Source organism: Cibotium barometz, chromosome 6, assembly GCF_041138505.1.
Source record: "Cibotium barometz isolate CiBa-2024 chromosome 6, ASM4113850v1, whole genome shotgun sequence".
Classification (NCBI taxonomy): Eukaryota; Viridiplantae; Streptophyta; class Polypodiopsida; order Cyatheales; family Cibotiaceae; genus Cibotium; species Cibotium barometz.
In genome coordinates, this window is record NC_141051.1 from 1111637 (window position 1) to 1130841 (window position 19205).

The following is a 19205-nucleotide window of genomic DNA, read 5'->3' on the forward strand; positions in this document are numbered from 1 at the left end:
TGGTATGTGCTGAACTTCCTGATGATAAGGTGATGTTTCTTGAGTTGCACAACATAATCAGCCATTCTAATGTCCACGAACCATGAGGGGAACTAAATATGCACTCTCCTTGCATAGTTAACAAGAGTTGCAAACATTGTTGTCCTCAAAAGTTTTATGAGACTACTATTGTTGGATGACAATGGGTATCCAACTTACATGCGGTGAGACGATGGTAGTTTCACCTAAGAAAAGGATCATAGGGTGGATAGTCCATGGGTTGTGCCATATAACCCTTTTCTCTCTATGAGATACAAAGCCCATATTAACATAGAAGTATACTCTACCATTACATTAGTGAAGTATTTGTAATAAGTGTGTATACAAAGGACATGATAGAGCTACTATAGAGTTGCAAGATACACAGGGGGTTATTGACAAGGTTAGTCAATATCTAGATGCACGGTATGTGTCTGTGTCAACAGAGGTATACTGATGAGGTTATTCAATATCTGGATGCACGGTACATGTCTGCAAGATACAGATGGGGTTATTGACGAGGTTAGTTAATATCTGGATGCACGGTACGTGTTTGCATCAGCAGAGACATGTTGGCGCTTATACTACTATGATTTGCATGATGAAAAAGCTGATATACAAAGGTTGCATGTTCATCTTCTGATGCAAAATAATATGATATTCAATGACCATGATGATTTGCATGATGTAATTAGTTGTGACATAAATCGTCGCGGTGAGGGCATGAATGGGAGCTTTAGATGCAGCGTATGCTCCAGACCAAGGGCTAATGACAATTTTCCCTTGCCTTGCCACACCATGTGAGGAGGAACGGCCTGGATTAAGGTGATGGGAGAGTATACATTTGTTTTGAAGGTGATTTCAAGGAGGTGGAGATGGGTCTTGGCCGCGGGGGCCACCACATGGTAGCCTTGCCCTGCAAGCCTCTCAGAACACCATCACTAAAGCTATCCCAAGGCTAGACGCAACAACACAAGATAAAGCCATTCCACTACAAAAACTAACTAGCAAAACAAGGCAATCGGGGAGGGGTATAACTTATCCCAAGGCTAGATTCAACAACAGAAGAGGAAGGCATTCCACTACAAAAACTAACCAGCAAGGCAATCGAGGAGGGGTCAAGATAGCTTATTGGTCGAGAAGAAGTATAAGAGACGGCAGGGAAGATGTCAACAACAGGCAAGGTGAAGTTGAGGAGGTCGTAGGAGAGGTCAAGGTGCTGGAGGATGGTGAAATTGGAGAGGCTACCATGGGAGAGATCGAGCTAGACGAGGCTACCGCCCGCAAGCAGAGAAGAGGTCTGGGGGGAGGAGCCCGACGAGGTTATTGCAAGAGAGGTCGAGCAATGCGAGGGGCTACTGCCATCACCCAGAAGGCTGAAAGAGGAGAGGAGCCCGCAAAAAAAATGCGAGAGGTTGAGGTAGGTGAGAGTACTGCAAATAAACATGCCGGATGCCGAGAAGCTGCATGTGAGGTTGTTAGAGGAAAGGTCCATAACTGAGAACAGAGTAGGTGGAGGCCCCACCACCTGCTGCTATAGTAGTCGTTCCCTCCTAGCCGCATCTCCTAGAGATGGCAAGGCCGTAGTGAGGCAGAGGTGCCACCAGTCCACAATTGGTCAGATTGATGGCAACGACACTCCCATTTGCACAACTTTACCCCTTGCCAACCATACTTGATTCCACATATGGCCTTTGGTGAGCAGAGAAAATAGGTGAATGGTGCCCAGAGGAGTTGTGAATCTTCTTGGCATGAAGGTGCGGGATTAGTTACTAGATATGTAATAATAATTAGTTAGTCTAATCAAAGGTTGAGTTATAAACTGGTTTTGCTATGGTAGGTGCGCGACAAGATGGATCTGATATAGTTGGTAAATATGTGCAAGATATTGAACCCATAGAACAAGCTGGGTAGGCTAACATTGATTGTGCGGAGGAGAGCTAAAAAGTTGTGGTTGAAGCTACCACACCTAATAAGAGCTATGAGGCAAGCTAGCTCGATCATGACATGGGTTAGCGACCCTATACACGGCAACATGATCAAGGTCCCATTGGGCTACAAGACAAGATTGTTTGATGCAATCTTGGTGAGTACACCTTTCATGTCTACCTACCTTTGTCAAGTTGATTGCGGGTGGATGTTGATAAGGCGGGACATCGTTAGACGTTCTTGCTTACATGAGACGGAGTGTTATGTTTGACGTTTGTGTCGGCCAGATGTTGGTTCTCATAGAGTTTTTGATGGATGCCCAATTAATGCTGGGAATTTTTTTGATGATGAGGGAAGGTGAAGGCATTCTTTGACATCCACGAAACGACGAGGAAGAGGGTAGCCATGCAGGGGATGTGCACTTGTAGATGACATGTCAGAACATGATAAAAGCAACGGGGGTCTGAGAGCCATCATTGTGGATAACTTTGCGTCTTGCTACCACACCCACTGCAATTCCCGCTTTGAACGCCTCCCAATTACTCTAGCTTGCCTTCATCACGTTACAAGCTTTGCCACCACAACCTAAAATTAAAGCCTCTAAGTAGCACGAATAGCACTATGCTATGCCATAGGCTAAGTCCAATGTGCCACGTCACTCCCCCGGGTGACTCGCTTATGTATAGGAGATAGATCGGGATATGGACTTGTTCCGATGAGTGACTCGTTATGCTAAAAAAAACACCGTCGAAAAGTCGCGTAGACTTGTCGTTAAACTCTCACACGAGATCGTACAGATCGCCATAACCACCAAGGTTAGATAGTCTCTTTACTTACGGAATCATCTTGTTTGACAGGCAACCGATTTCCATAGCCAGTGTTCTTCTTGTATGCCCACAAGAGAGCACCCCTGCGTTGCATTGCCCTAGCCACACCAGGTCAGGTAACTCTTCTCTTCAGTTATCAGGGAGAAAAACCCGTGCTTGCATCAGAGCATTGGGTCACCATAGCCACACCAGAGTTTCGTTAGCTGCCAGGGAGAAAAACCCTTGCTGTTATCAGAGCAAGATAAAGTTGTGTTCGTTTTCGTGAAGAGCAAACATACCTTAGCTCCCATTGAAGCAGATCAATCGCCTTTCTCCGCTGTAGGTCTGTGCCCCCGCCCCCCCCTCCCCCCTTCCCTTCCTCTCTCTCTTCTTCCCCCGGCTCTTCCATAGCCTCCAAAGTCAGATACAAACCTCTAGCTCTGGTTAGAGCGGCTCCTTTCAATGTGAGGTTGCCCCACCATGGCCACCGTGGTCAGCGGCAGCGAAGATCAGGCATGGAGGGCTACTTGCCAGAGCATGCTTCCTCCTGGAGTGCCAGTTCCAAATGAAGAAGCTCTCGATTATTCATTTGCAACTGTTTATAGCGGCCCTCGCCCTGCCTATGTTCCCAAGGCGGAGTCTCTAATCAGCAGGCCCTTCTCTCCTCGGGTTGTTGCTGTTGGTTCACACAGAAGCTCTTCTTCAAAGTTAACTCCTCAACTTGTTGTGGATACGCAGCGAAGCACATCTGGCACTTCTCTAGAGAACGCAAGCATAGAGGCTCGTGAAGGCTTCCCATCTGATATCTCCGATTCAGCCATATCCAGAGGTTCTATTGTTTCTGAGCAGCCATCACACCCTTCTCAAAACCAGACTTCTCCAGAAGCGCAGGATGCAGACGTAGATTCACCTTCTTTGTCTGCAAGGGGTATCTCAGTGAATGACGTTGACGTTTTTTCTTCCTTTCACCTAGAAACAGTAGAAGTCCTGCCATACCCTGGCCAAGAGGACCACATTTCAACCAAGTCAGATTTCAGGTTTTCTGGGCCACAGTCGTCTTCATTTCGCACCAGTAACAGCAGTGCTAATGGATTTTCACGAGAACTGCAGGATCAAACGACACTAGATCTCAATTTCTTGAACAACCAGCAAAGGAGAAAGGGCGAATGCCATGAGTGCTTGAAAGCAAACAGAATGCAGGAGAAGGAGACATGCTTGGTTTGCAATGCGAAATATTGCATCAGCTGTGTAGTTAAAGCAATGGGCTCAATGCCAGAAGGTAGAAAGTGTGTCAGATGTATAGGTCAGTCCATTGATGAATCCAAACGGCCATATCTAGGGAAGCCATCAAAACTCCTTAACCGGCTTCTAAGCAATCTGGAAGTATATCAGATAATGAAGGCGGAAAGAGAATGTTTAGCTAATCAAATCCGCCCGGAACAACTATATGTAAATGGAAAACAGCTCAATGCCAAAGAGTTGGCAGAATTGCTTGGATGTAGCAATCCTCCATCCAGGTTGAAGCCAGGAAGATATTGGTATGACAATCAGTGTGGGTATTGGGGGAAGGTGCGTTCTATTTTTTACCTCATGGCTTGTGCAGAGCTCGAAGCATTTCAGCTGAAGGTTTCTAATAGAAGAGCCCTCTTTACTTTTATCTGCAGGAAGGGGAGAAACCTGACCATATCATCACTGCCTCTCTGAGTGTTGGTGGTACGCTAGATGAGAAGGCCAGTGCTGGGTGTACAGAAGTTTACATAAATGGGCGAGAGATAACCAAAATAGAGTTAAAAATGCTGAAGGTTATTTACTATTCTGCTGTTTGTGTTTATTTGGTTCTCTCTCTCTCTCTCTCTCTCTCTCTCTCTCTCTCTCTCCGCAACCCCCTTCCCTTTTCTCCCAAAAGGAATGCTGAGTCCTGTTTTTCATATATTTAGTTCGCAGGTGTACAGTGCCCCCCTAGAACACTCCTTTGGGTCTATCCTGATGGAGCCTATCAGGAAGAGGGTCAGAACAACTACCTTGGCAATATTTGGGGAAAGGTAAAAGTTAATATTTATAGAAGGTTCAGGCTCACTTGTTCTTGATAATTGTGTCATGTATAAAAGGTTTGGTGCTTATCAAGAAACCTTATATGCATGTGAAGACTTCCTTTTTTGCATTTTAACGTGTTTATGGATTTAAATGTAAAGCGCATTCTCTAACCAGATATGTTCTGGCCTTTAGAAGGCATACATACATGTCTGGTAGATCAGGTAGTATAGGTAGGGGTTAGTGATGGGTGTGATTGGCTGATCAGCAAAAGCTGGGGTGCCACATCCTTTTTTTTTTTTGCGAGGGAAAGGTGAGATTTGGATTAATATATATGATTGAGTTACAAAAGAGAAAAGGTTAGTTGATAAGGTCTGATCACGGCTATCGCAGCAGCTGGGGCTTAGCAGCACCTAGCATCGGGTTTAAGAATATCCAGTGCGATGGGGAAACACATCGGGTTAGAGTGTTCAGGATGTTGTAGCGCACCCAGGGTCAGAGGGATGCTAGAGCAGGGTTTAGCTTCTTAGTGTCGCCAAGCAGGGCATTCTTCCATGTGAATTGATACTGAGTCCCTTTATCATGAAGTCATTGCTGCAGCCTTCTCCACTGGGATTGAGCATAGGGGCATGCCCAGAAGAGATGGAAAACATGTTCTCTGTGCGACTGATAGAGTGGGCAGAAGATTGAGGTGTCTGGCCTGTAGGTGAACCAGTCCCAGGCAGGGAGTTAATCATGGAGAATCTTCCAGAGAAAAACATTGGCCTTGAAGCATGGGGTAGCTTTCTAGAGCTCCATAGTGCATCTATTCCAAGCTTCTTAGTGTCGCCAAGCAGGGCATTCTTCCATGTGAATTGATACTGAGTCCCTTTATCATGAAGTCATTGCTGCAGCCTTCTCCACTGGGATTGAGCATAGGGGCATGCCCAGAAGAGATGGAAAACATGTTCTCTGTGCGACTGATAGAGTGGGCAGAAGATTGAGGTGTCTGGCCTGTAGGTGAACCAGTCCCGGGTAGGGAGTTAACGATGGAGAATCTTCCAGAGAAAAACATTGGCCTTGAAGCATGGAGTAGCTTTCTAGAGCTCCATAGTGCATCTATTCCAGGATTCACGAGGGTACTGGGATTTCCACCGGGCAGCCAGCCGTGGGATATTACGAGGAGAGAGGTCTGTTTCTTGTGGTGTGCCACGTCTTGCTTCACCCAAGATGGGTATAGAAATGTAATATGCGTTAGAGCAGGACATTCAAAGGCTTATGGAGTCAAATGGCATGACTTTGGAGTTGGATGGCAGGTCACGAGCCAGGCTTAATATTTAGCCAACTTTTTTGTACTCCTCATTTGTTGTTAGATGTATACTTATGTAAGCGTGTATACTTATGGAAGCGTGCCATTTTAGACCACTAAAACTGCGTATACACAAAGCATAAGAAGAGAAGAGGAGAGATGCCAGCGGAAGACTTACCTTCTCAACCTAAACCACTGCATATATCAACTGATTGACTGAAATGTAAAAAAAAAAACGATATCTACAAGATCTAGATTCTTGAGGTGTGTTAGCTCTGCCGGCAATCTAGACTAAATTTTGTACTTTCTTGAGTGGATCTTCTCTCTCTCGGCTGCGCCAAAAAGTACTGAGAAGATATTATAATTCGATTCTGGGATTGTTCTTATAAGAAAAATCCTTGTCCAATAACTTCAGTCGGCCAGCCTTTTGCAAGCCAAAAAATCATGCCATAAAATTCACTGAAAGCGTTCACACTGGGCTGAAAAGGTGCCCAACACTTGGATTGCACAGAAGCATACACCAACTACTTTGTACGGAAGTGTTCTTTATTGTCATGGCACATGCATTTGAGGATGGATGCATGTGCATTCTCTTGGTTATTTTGGAACAGGAAGAAAAATTATCATCGCCAATGTTCTACCTAGATCATCCATGCCTTGATCACGCCCATCTTCAAGTCTTCTGTCTGGTTCTGGAATGGATTTTGGAATGAACTTCTCAATCTTCACAGAATCTTCTGGACAAAGATCAATGTTACTTGTACACTTGTCCCCAACCAGTTGAATGGGTACAATCAGATTTCCACTTGATAAATCCCATGAATCTGAAAAGTCATCCTGTTGCGCTTGAGAAAAATTGTTCCGACTCTTGTAGCACCTTTTCTTGTGCTTTCAATGGTCCAAACTCCTGCACAACTGTCTCTCTTTGAAGATCTTGCTCTGTTGAGTGTAACTCCCTCTTGTTGAGTTTTAACCCCTCATGAAATCACCACTTTTGTGCTCTCTTCAACTTTATCTTTGTACGTGTTGGGATATATCGGAGCCTGTATGTGTGTGAACAGCCCCTTTAATGGCTGTAAGTGTGCTTTAGAGTATTCACGTGTGAACCACCTCTTATAGGTGGATAAGCTCGCATTTAGTAAGGGTCAAAGGGTTTGGTATATTGAAAGGGCTATATATGCAAAGGCCTTGTACTTCATTTTAATATCAATCAATGAAGCAAATCATTTGAGTCGTGCAATTTTGTTGTCTCTCTCTTTGATATAGTCTCCTCTCTCTCTCTCTCTCTCTCTACATCATGGCTGCCTTAGCCTTTCAGCCACCATAGCCATACCTACGAAGAACCCCTAGCCATGGTCCTGTGGTCTTTCAATTAGTATCAGAGCTTCCTATGCCATCTCGTTACCTTCATTGTCAGCCTTCTTTTCTGTGGGCTGCCGGCCTTCTCATTCTTACTCCTTGCTACCTCTTCCTTGGCATAGTCTCCTGCGCACCTGTGTCCGCCACTTGTGGCCTTCCCTTCTTCACGATCTCTTCTCCCCCTCGTGCGCGCTCCCACTCTGCCACCTCTGGCTGCCTGTCGCTCACCCACTAGCATCAGCCGAGTGTCCTTTGTTTTAGCCTTGTAAGGCTTGAGGCTTTAAACCCTTACTCTAAGGTTTATTAAAAGCCTTACATAAGGCTTACTAAAAGCCTTACGTGATAGCCTAGAAGCTGGCGAATCCATCAACAACAGCTCCTACTTCTCCATCAGTAGCAGATCCTCAACAAATTTAGAAGCTTTGTCTACATCAACAGTACTCATTGTACCTCACATCAACAATTGGCACTTACAACAGTAAGAAAAATTTGGGGCATTTCTGCATTTTTGCTTCTGTTGAAAAATTGAAGCCGAACACTTAAAGGAAAATTGGGGCATTTTTTATTTTCAACAAGATCAGCAAAATTGGTAAAAATTTAAGTCTCTACAAATCCTAAAAATTGGGGGTTTCTCTAAAAATCAGAGAAATTGACCTAATTGAAGCCTGCAATAGCTGAAAAAATTAAGTCTATTGTAAAAACCAGCCCCCTACAACAGCATTATGACTCTATCAACCACTCCAATCGATAGGTTCTCTGGTGCTGGGTTCCCTACCTGGCAGACCAAGATGCAGCTTCTCTTGATGAGGGAGGGCGTCTGGAGCATAATCTCCGGAGATGATGAATACCCAGGAGCCAATGAGCCAGAAAAGTAGAAGTTGTGGCGACAATGCAACGACAGAGCTATTGCACTAATCGGTCTCAGCTTGGCAGACACTCTTGTTCATCACATAGACTTCACGCAAACCGCCAAGCAAATTTGGGACAAACTGGAGACTCTTTTTGGTAACAAAATCACTAATTCTAAGGTTTTCTTTAAGTTAAAGTTCTATGATTTGAAAATGCTAGATAATGAAGAATTAAGTGATCATCTTGCCAAGTTCTACTCACTAGTTCAACAGCTCACTAGCCTTAAGTGTGAGCCTGATGATGAGGACAAGGTGGCAGTTCTCACCAAAAGTATGCAAGATGTTACCGAGTTTCAACAAACCATCGAAGTCATGCACATAGCTTCAACATCATTTGAAGATATGGTAGCCTTGCTGCTTGAAAAAGATAGAAGAAACAAAGAAAGTCAAGCAAGCAGCAATGTAAACTATGACAGAGCTTTTGTGGGAGAATAGAAGTGGAGGACCAACAAGAAGATTCAGTGCAGGTACTGCAAGAGAATGGGGCATAAGGAGGCCAACTGCTTTAAAAAAATGGAGAAAGAGCAAGAGAAACACCACACAAATCTTGCTGCTGAAGATGAAGAGGAACCTGCTGAAGAGAACATATTTGTAGCAATGGCCCAAGTCTCCCTCGATGAGGTAGATGATGAGTGGGTATTTTAGTTGCCTTTATCAATGTGTATCAAATAAGGGTTCTCTGCCTCGGGTAGTCCCCCTAAAATTGATTGTATCTGCGTGTGTTTGCCTTCAGTTTTATAAAAGGCTTCCTTTTTCTCTATATCCTAGTTAGGAACAAGGGGGGTGACTAAGTGCTAGTCTCACTACCTTGGTCTTACCGTGACTACCATGGCACGGGAGGTGTAGATGGTGAGGTAGGGTGGATGGGGTAGGTAGTAGCAACTTCTTTTGCTTTCGGGTCTCACCACCTTTGCTCCGAAGGGGGGATTGTTGGGATATATCGGAGCTTGTCTGTGTGTGAACAGCCCCCTTAATGGTTGTAATCGGCTTTAGAGTATTCACGTGTGCTCTTATAGGGGGATAAGCTCGCATTTAATAAGGGTCAAAGGGTTTGGTATATTGAAAGGGCTATATATGCAAAGGCCTTGTACTTCAATTTAATATCAATCAATGAAGCAAATCATTTGAGTCGTGCAATTTTGTTGTCTCTCTCTTTGATATAGTCTCTCTCTCTCTCTCTCTCTCTCTCTCTCTCTCTCTCTACATCATGGCTGCCTTAGCCTTTTAGCCACCATAGCCATACCTACGAAGAACCCTAGCCATGGTCCTGTGGTTTTTCAGTACGCCAATGCTGCTTCATTGCATTGAATCATTCTCTAAAAAGTTGCATTTGTCTGTGTCTCAGTCACTAGCCTGGACATTTCCCAGTATGAAAGGGGTTTGGTGGACTCGAGGATGTCTAAATATTTGGAAAGTACAATCTTTGGAAATGGGGGATTATCCTAGAATACAAAGGACCATACTCCTAAAATTTAGGAGAGGTGCTATTTTTGGCCCGACTCTGATGGAAATTCTATTCGCGTCATTACATCTAGAATTGTGCAGATACCAAGAGTTAGCAAAGTGCCTATGACAGAATGTCTACTGGTTGGAATATTTTTAGAGGTAAAGATTATGGGAGAACCCATCTCTCAGATTGGGACATGTGGCAAGAAAGTGGATCAAAGTGAGACAAGTGGCCTCACACTTGTCAGAAAGTTGATCAAAGTGAGACAAGTGACCTCACACTTGTCACTCCAGCTATTGTGTGGCTCTCCACTTGTCATTGTAGCCTTCTCTTGCCATTTTAGCTCATGGGAGGCCCAAATCTATAAATTGGAGCCCTCTCTCTTCATTAATAGAGGCTCTCTTGCTACACACTAGCCTCTACCACCGTTATAGGCTTCCCTAATGATGGCTACTCTCTTTCTCTCTCTCTTGAAGGCTGCCCATGAAGAATACCGGCTGTTGGGGACTGTTTTGGAGGCTTCCATCGCGAAGAAATACTGAAGGCAAGGGTATTTGATCATTTATTATGATTTCTAGCATTTGTACTTGTTGTACCAGTTCTTGTACCTGTTGTACCAGCCATTGTATTGGTTGTACCAGTCCTTGTACTTGTTGTACTTGCTATACCAGCCATTGTATCGACTGTACTAACTTTTGTACTTGCTGTACCAACCACTGTACCTGTTGCACAGTCATTGTACCTATTGTATAGCATTTGTACTTGTACTTGTTGTACCAACCACTGTACCGGTTGTACCGGCTGAATGGAGCGTTGTACTTGTTGTACCAACTCTATTGCATGAAGATCCATGGTTTTTGGGGAAGAATCAGTACCCACACGGAGGTATATGGATTATATTATTGGCCCGGTATTTCAACAGCCTATCTTCCGGCTTGGTAGCTTTGTGTTGGGCTGTGTTATGGCACTTGTATATGGATAATCCGGGATCTCCCGTGGGGAGAGTAAGCCCTCAAAGCTTGTACATGATATTATTCTCCTTGGGTAATAAAATACTCCAAGGGGGGGGTCGGCCCATTCCGGCCTCTATGTGGTGTCACATGTGCAAGCTCCATTTTCAGCATTTGTGGATGTTTTGTCCAGCTTTTATGCAAAGTGATGATGGATATGTGTTAAGGCTGTGGCCATGTTTAAGTGTTTTAATATGCATTGATGGTATCAACAAGTGTTGAAGGCTTTCAGCTGTTAGGGTTAGGGTTTGGAGGTACTGCAAACACAAACGTGGGGAAGCAGAGAGAGAACACGACTCTTGTTGTGTATTCAGTTGATAATGTGAAGTACAATAGCCACATAATAAAGTGACCTAAAAGATGTGTTCACATGTCCGGCCATAAAATGTGCCGGGTGGACCAAAACACTTATAAACTGTTTATAAGTGAAACTAAGCTAAACTGGGGGAAAAAACCTCCACTAGTTGAAGTAAAAAGTGTCCCAGTAATCTACTGATGATCACTAGCACTCCTCTGGGTGCATACACAGCATAAAACCCAACAAACCTCCCTGGAGTGATATGTGATCACTGTACATCATCCACCAAAAGGAAACAAATTCAAAGCAGTGCGGAATGCTTCAAATTTCGGACGTGGTAATGCCTTGGTGAAGATGTCTGCCACATTCTGATCTGTAGGACAATAGATCAGACTGATATCACTTGCGTGGAGTCTCTCCCGAACAAAATGATAGTGAATCTCAATGTGTTTCGTGCGAGCATGAAACATAGGAGTCCTGGCCACAGCAATGGCACTCTGACTATAAGTATAGATAGGTGTAGGCTCCTCCACTGAAATATCCATATCAATCATGAGACGACGCAGCCGAACACACTCTACAGTAGTAGTGTAGGTTGCTCTGTACTCTGCCTCACAAGACGAAGTGGCCACTGTGGTCTGTTTCTTGCTTAGCCAAGAAATGCATGAAGAGCCAAGAAAGAAACAATTTCCACTAGTGGAATGTCTGGTATCAAAATCACCAGCCCAATCTGAATCACTGTAAGCGTATAACTGCATGTCACCCCCCTTAGGATAAAGCAATCCAAGAGACAAGGTACCCTGCAAATACCGGAATACACGCTTCACAGCTTGCCAATGTGACAACCGCGGGCTGTGCATGAATCTGCTCAACTGAGATACGGCATATTGAATATCTAGCCGTGTAGTACACAAATAAATAAGGCACCCAACAGCCTGAGCATATGTAGTGGCATCAAAGGAAATACTGTCATCTTGTAGTGACAGTTTCATCCCAGGCTCCATAGGAGTGCTAATAGGCTTGCAATCCTGAAATTTAAACTTCTCCAGAAGTTTAGCAACATACCAAGATTGCAACAACCCAATGCCTCTGTTATCCTGTACAAACTGTATGCCCAAATAGTAGTGTACAAGCCCCAAATCAGACATGTCAAATGTCTGTTGCAGTATCTCTTTAAAAGTTGCAATTTTGTCATCATTTGATCCCATGAGCAAGAGATCATCTACATAAAGATTGATGACCAGCAGATCTTTCTCTTCTTTCTTTACATACAAGGTGGCTTCTGATGGATTGTTCACAAAACCTTGAGTGAGTAGGAAAGCATCTATCTTTGCATACCAAGCTCGTGGAGCTTGTTTCAAACCATACAAGGCCTTTTTCAGCCTGCATACTTTCCCTTCATGACCATGTTCTGCAAAGCCTATGGGCTGATATACATAAACTTCCTCCTTGAGGTCCCCATGTAGGAAAGCAGTCTTTGTGTCCAACTTGTGAACAACCCAACCACGATGTGCAGCCAATGCAATGACACACCTAAGTGTTGACATACGGGATGTAGGAGCAAATGTCTCCTCATAATCAATGCCCTTCTTTTGTGCATAGCCCTTTGCAACTAGACGGGCTTTGTACCTGTCAATGGATCCATCTCCATGTCTTTTCAACTTATAGACCCACTTAGTACCAATTGCTTTCTTGCCTTTGGGCAGATCAACCAAATCCCATGTTTGATTCCTTTTAATAGAATCAAGCTCATCCTGCATGGCTTTGTTCCAATGCACATTGTCTCGTGCATCCACAAATGAATCAGGCTCATCATCATCCTGTAAACTGGCTGCCATAACCATATTCAAATCCATGATGTGTGCATGCTCATTGGTCCGTGTCTCCCTACGAGTACGACCAGCAAGAGGACCCTCTAGATGGCTGTCTTGTAATGTCCTCAAATACCATCTAGGTATGTGTCTGACCTGTGGTGCCTGCTGTCCCATATTTGGTTCAGCTTCTGGCTCAATTTGCTGCTGAATTTTTGCACCACCTTCATGATTTGCTGGCTGTCCTGTACTCTCATGAGTTGGATCACCAACTGTGGAATGAAATTCCATAGGTAGTAGACCTTCAAACACATCATTTTCAGCCTGATTTGCATCATAACCAGCCATGGATATTTTTGATTTTTCATCAAAAATCACATCCCGACTAGTGAATATCTTCCTGGATAGTGGGTCATATAACCGGTAGCCCTTGCTCTCACGGCTATACCCAACAAAAATGCATTTTGTGGCTTTATCATCCAACTTCCTCCTCAACTCTTTGGGTATGTGTGCATATGCAAGACACCCAAAAATACGAAAATGTGATACCGAAGGCTTGCGGCCATGCCAAGCCTCAAAAGGAGTAATGGAAACCAATGCCTTTATGGGACATCGATTCAAAATATGACAAGCACACATGACAGCTTCCACCCAAAAGATATGTGGTAGCTTCTTTGCCTTTAGCATACATCTGGCCATCTCCATGAGTGACCGATTCTTCCTTTCTGCAACCCCATTCTGCTGTGGAGTATAAGGAGTAGTATACTGATGTTTTATACCTCTCCTCTCAAGAAAGGAATTCAACATGTGTGACATATATTCCCCCCCTCGGTCAGAACGGAGAGTCTTAACCTTGCATCCTGACTCTGTTTCAGCAAGTGCTACAAAGGCCAAAAATGCATCATATACCTGTGATTTCTGTGTCAAAGGATAGACCGAGCATATACGAGAGAAGTCATCAATAAATGTAGCAAAATAGAAGCAACCTCCTATTGACTTCGTCTGCATGGGACCACAAAGATCACTGTGTATAAGCTGTAACTTTGCAGTTGCTCGTAGAGCCTGATCAGTGAGAAGGAAAACCTATGCATTTTTTTCAAAATACATCCTTCACAAATGTGATCTGGAGGCCTCTTCATGAGAGGTAGGTCTGTAAACATGTTATGTCGCTGCATAAGCATAAGACTACCAAAATTTACATGCCCCATGCGAGCATGCCATAACTCCGCATCAACCATAGCTGGAGTAAGAGTGAATGCATTGTAAGCAGACTGATCCACTGGCTGAAATGCATCCAACTGATAAAGTCCATGACATAATGTACCAGTAAGCATCGAGGTCAAAGCATTAGCTTTGTCTCTGACCATGCATTTGTCATCATCAAAGTGGACTTGCATACCACAATGTGCTAAAGAAGAAATGGACAACAAATTCTTCTTTATCCCTGGTACATATAAGGCATCTGTAAGGCGAAGAATAGAGCCATCAATGGCTGTGAGCTGAATCTCCCCAATGCCACGAACTGGATATGAAGCATTGTTGGCACACTGAACAGTTTTGCCAACAGGGGCAGGGCTTACATGACAAAACAAATCCCTGCGAGATGTGATATGCTGTGAAGCACGACTATCAAAATACCAAGTACATGCATGCTCTCTCATACTGAGTGCCTGTGAAGACCAAGAGGCATCATAGCTGCATGTATAGAAACAGTAATCCATGTCCTCAACAAAAGAAGCGGTCTCTGGAGGAACTTTAGAGGCATCATTTACAGACATCCCAGATTCCTTTGCCTTCTCTTTGGCAATCCTCTTTCTACACTCTGTGATGTAGTGACGTGGCTTCTTACAGTAATGACATTTGCCCTTCTTCTTGGGCTGTCCATCACTTTTCTTGGTATCCTGAGATGAACCACCATCACCTGAATTCTTACTCTTTGGCTGAGATTTGCCTTTCCCCTTTTGACCTGTAGTAAATGCTTGTTCAGCACTTGTGTTCATATTCATATTCTTCCTCATTTGCTCTTCTTGTAGCAAGAGAGCAACAAGTTCCTGATACTTGAGGGGTTCAACAGCATTCCTCATGTTGAGGTTCAAAGAGGTATGAAAAGCCAAGTAAGATCTTGGCAAAGAGTGCAAGATGGTGGATACAAGCTGTGTCTCAGGAATAATCTCATCCACATTGATGAGTTGCTCTCTCAAATCCTGCAGCTTGTTTAAGTGGCTAGACATATCATCTCCTTCATGCATTTTCTGATTTTCCAGCTGCAGCATACATCTGCTCCAAAGTCACCCATGCATTCTGTGAAGAGCCAGCTGAACGAATATGAGGTATAATAGACCTCTGTACTGACAATGCAATGAGTGACAAGGCTTGTGCATCTCTGGCATCCCATGTCTTCTGAGCATTTATTCTTTGAACAGGCAATGGCTGACCTGGAGCTTGTACCTGTTGTCCTCGTCCACGAGCACCCCCTTGGGGAGGAGTCTCTGGAGCCAGTGGACCTGGACGTGGTTCATCACCACTAACAAAATCCCAAAGACCTTTTGCCACGAGCACATTTTTCAGCATAAAACTCCACAAGTAGTAGTTCGTGCCGTCCAATTTGTCTTCCTTAGACAAATACGTGAATACATCACTCTGCTGTTGATTTGCCATTATGCCAATGCACAATGTTGTACCTGTGTATCAAAAAACCCAATAGCAAGAACCCTAAAAGCAACTGTACTCCACTGAATACAGTTAACCCAAATATGCCTGCACTCTCAATCCTCTGAATGTGCAACACAATGCACCACTGACTGAGTAGAGCAGCAAAAATGGCTTACACAGTGCCAAAATGTTCAAAAATTGCCCAAAGTTACTGCACCCAAAACCTTGCAAGAAACCTGTAGAGATTTCTTTGCAAGAAAGTCTGCCTGTATCTAACAGAAGATTTTCACAGAGAAAAATACCCAAAATTCAAAACTTGTAATGCTTACCAAAATTGTATTTGTAATGAACAAGTACAGTTGACTGTACTGTGCAGGTACACAGCAGGTACAGTCGTGGTATTGTACGGAAGCAGGTACGGAAGCAGGGCGAGCAGGTACAGTACAGAAGTAGGAAGCGAAACTGCAGTCGACTGTTGACTTCAGATGTGCGCAGCAGGTACAGTCGTGGTACTGAACGAGTACAACCACAGGTCGCCTGTACGGAATGAACAGGTACACAGCAGGTCGCCTATACGGCTGTCTGCGCAGGACAGTATTGCTGCAGGTTATGGCGGAATGAGCAGGTACAGCTTCAGGTGATGGCGTGGACCAGCACGTTGCAGGCACAGTGTACGGCACAGGTACTGTAGCCTGTACGGTGCTTTGTAGCTGTCGGTGAAGTTGTACGAGCAGCTGAAGGGTACAGGCGAAGCTAATGAACAGTACGGATGGTGGTGTTGAACAGTACGGGCAGGGCAAGGGCAGGCCAACCTGGTAGCTCTGATACCAAATGAAGGCTTTCAGCTGTTAGGGTTAGGGTTTGGAGGTACTGCAAACACAAACGTGGGGAAGCAGAGAGAGAACACGACTCTTGTTGTGAATCCAGTTGATAATGTGAAGTACAATAGCCACATAATAAAGTGACCTAAAAGATGTGTTCACATGTCCGGCCATAAAATGTGCCGGGTGGACCAAAACACTTATAAACTGTTTATAAGTGAAACTAAGCTAAACTGGGGGAAGAAACCTCCACTAGCTGAAGTAAAAAGTGCTCCAGTAATCTACTGATGATCACTAGCACTCCTCTGGGTGCATACACAGCATAAAACCCAACAAGTGTGTCAAAGGCCCTAGTCCCCCGGGCGTCGCAAGTTACAGTCTCTGCATGACATCCTGCGTTTTCCTGCCTGGAGTGAGCTTTGCGTTCTCCCCATTCCAACTGTTCCTAACGGTAATGGAATTTGTGTTCTTCGGTCTTGATGGTATTACTCCTCCAGGATCTCATGTTTTCATTGGTACCAACATGCTACGAAGTCGATGTTTCCTACGAGAGAATTTTTTTTGGCTAAGATTTTACTATTACCAATGGTAAATAGAGACTCTAGCACCGATGCTCTGATACCAATGTCAGATGTACACTATCAAAGTGTGCTATTTTAGACCACAAAGCAAACATATAGAGAGAATAGGAAGAGAAGAAGAGAGATTACAGTGAAGACTTGCTTTCTCAACCCAAACTCCTGCACATATTAGCCGATTGACTGAAAGCGAAATTTTTACAATGATAGTTGCTAGATCTAGACACCTTAGGTGTGTTTACTCAGGTGGACGGAATTCTGCTACTTTCTTATGTGGATCCTGTGTGTGTGTGTGTGTGTGTGGGCTGCTCCAAAAAGTCTTGAAGAAGATATTGTAGAATGGGGATTTATGGATCCCTTTTATAGGAAAAATATTTGTCCAGTAACTCCAGTGGGCCAGCCTTTTCCAAGGCCAAAAATCATGTCATAAAATTCACTAGACAGGTTCATATTGGGCTAAAAAGGTGCCCAACCCTTGCTCCCTTGGCTAGGCTAGTTTACACATGGTTAGGCTGCCCAAAAATAATCCAGAACTGTCCCAAATCTGCACATTTCTACACCATACAGATTACTAGTGATGCTTACCCTAATTGCACACACGCATACACTTACAACCTTGTACAAGTGTCCTCAATTGTCATAGCACATGCGCTTGAGGACGGATGCATGTGACATTTGCTTGTGTTGGTGAGTAGCATTTCGTCTTGAAAGCTCCTACTTCACATATGTTGGATAGGAGACCTCCCAAGACCATAGATCACCTTGTCTGCATAGGACTACTCATGCCATGTGGCATTCACCAGGGAGTTTGGCAGCCCACTCACTATCCACTGTTAGGGCTACACTAGATCCCAACCCACACACTGTTTGCTCAACACTGTAGTTATGTGCACACCACAGGGCTTGCTTTTGCAATTGCTAACCCATGCTTCGCCTTACATGACCCATAAGAGCAATAACCCTAGCCCCTGCTTGACCGATGCAAGGTTGTAACATTTATTTGGCCTGTTAATTTGCTACAATAAACCCTTACATACTGGATACAAAATTCTTTTGGAGTGATCATGGGGGAGAGATGGATTGGGTTTGTGTATTAACCTTGTGGTGCTTCTTTGGCAGGCCACAGCAAGGTTTTTATATCCTTTATTTTCATTGCCAACGCTGAACTCCAACACTGTTGGACCTGAAGTGTGCAAATCGGTACCTGTATACCTTGAGCAAAAGAAAATTGACAAAATTCTACTGCTAGGGCATGCTGGTTGTGGGACTAGTACCATTTTCAAGCAGGTAATTACATTAAAAAGTTATCGACTTTTTGGCTTCTCAACCAGGGATTTCTGCAAGCTGTTTCTATTTGTTTATGTAACATAATCAAGGTGGGGAAGTCTTTGCAGCAAGATTTGAAGAAAGCTGTTTGTATTTGTGTATGTAACAAATACAGGCTGGGCGTTTAGGTTTAGCAGGCAGCTCTGATGTGATTGAAGAGCTGACATCTGAGACAGCAAAGTTGATCATTCTTGGGGGTGGGGTGGGGTGGGGGAGGGTGGGGATGTGACCCTTTATTGTGTGCTCTTTAATACATTTGAATACAATGTGGAGGTGCTTAAGCTGCTGCTGTGTTTTGTTTTGCCTTTTTTTGGGGTGGGTAAACTGTGAACAGGCCAAGTTCTTGTATGAAGCACACTTTACTTCAAAAGAGTTGCAGAATCTAAAGTCCATGATACAAAGTAACATCTATAAATATATCACCATACTCTTGGAAGCACGTGAGCGCTTTGAGGATGAGGAAAAGGCAACAAAAATGAGTTTGGACGAGATTACACCGTCAACATCGGCACCATTGGAACCAGGTAGCTAGTGGCTTCCACATGGCTCTCTTGAATATTATTTAAGTCCTCAGAGTGTTAGGTGTGCTTTTGATATTAGTTGCATAATTTATTACTCTATCTTGAGCTTTCCATAATGATGTGGTTCATATCCTCGAGAAAACTTTTAGGTGCTGGAAACTTTTTCTTCTCCAATACTACTGCTATCAAAGCTATGAGTTGTCGTCATCCGCTTTTCATGATTCCACATGATGTTTCGTTGTTGTCGATTGTTTGTGCACACATTGCCAAGGCATTTCAAAAATAAAATGGTCCACAAAATCTAGTAGCTGCACCACTCGCCGCTAGCCAATCACAGGCATTGCATAAAATTAATCCTCGCACCAGTGTTCATGCCACGCTTTTGCATTATTTTACACGGAA

The 19205-nt window shown here is 44.0% G+C and overlaps 1 protein-coding gene across 1 annotated transcript in view; it reads left to right on the forward strand.

The window, feature by feature from the left end:
- The first annotated feature begins 2664 nt into the window (after positions 1-2664).
- Positions 2665-19205, forward strand: part of LOC147637325 (extra-large guanine nucleotide-binding protein 3-like) — a 32009-nt gene continuing 15468 nt past the window's right edge. Inside the window, exons 1-5 of the mRNA XM_086799098.1 lie at positions 2665-4322; positions 4418-4555; positions 4691-4795; positions 18076-18243; positions 18617-18806. Coding sequence (XP_086655224.1) covers positions 3234-4322; positions 4418-4555; positions 4691-4795; positions 18076-18243; positions 18617-18806 — 1690 coding nt within the window. The 5' untranslated portion in view covers positions 2665-3233. The remainder of the gene's footprint in view (positions 4323-4417; positions 4556-4690; positions 4796-18075; positions 18244-18616; positions 18807-19205) is intronic.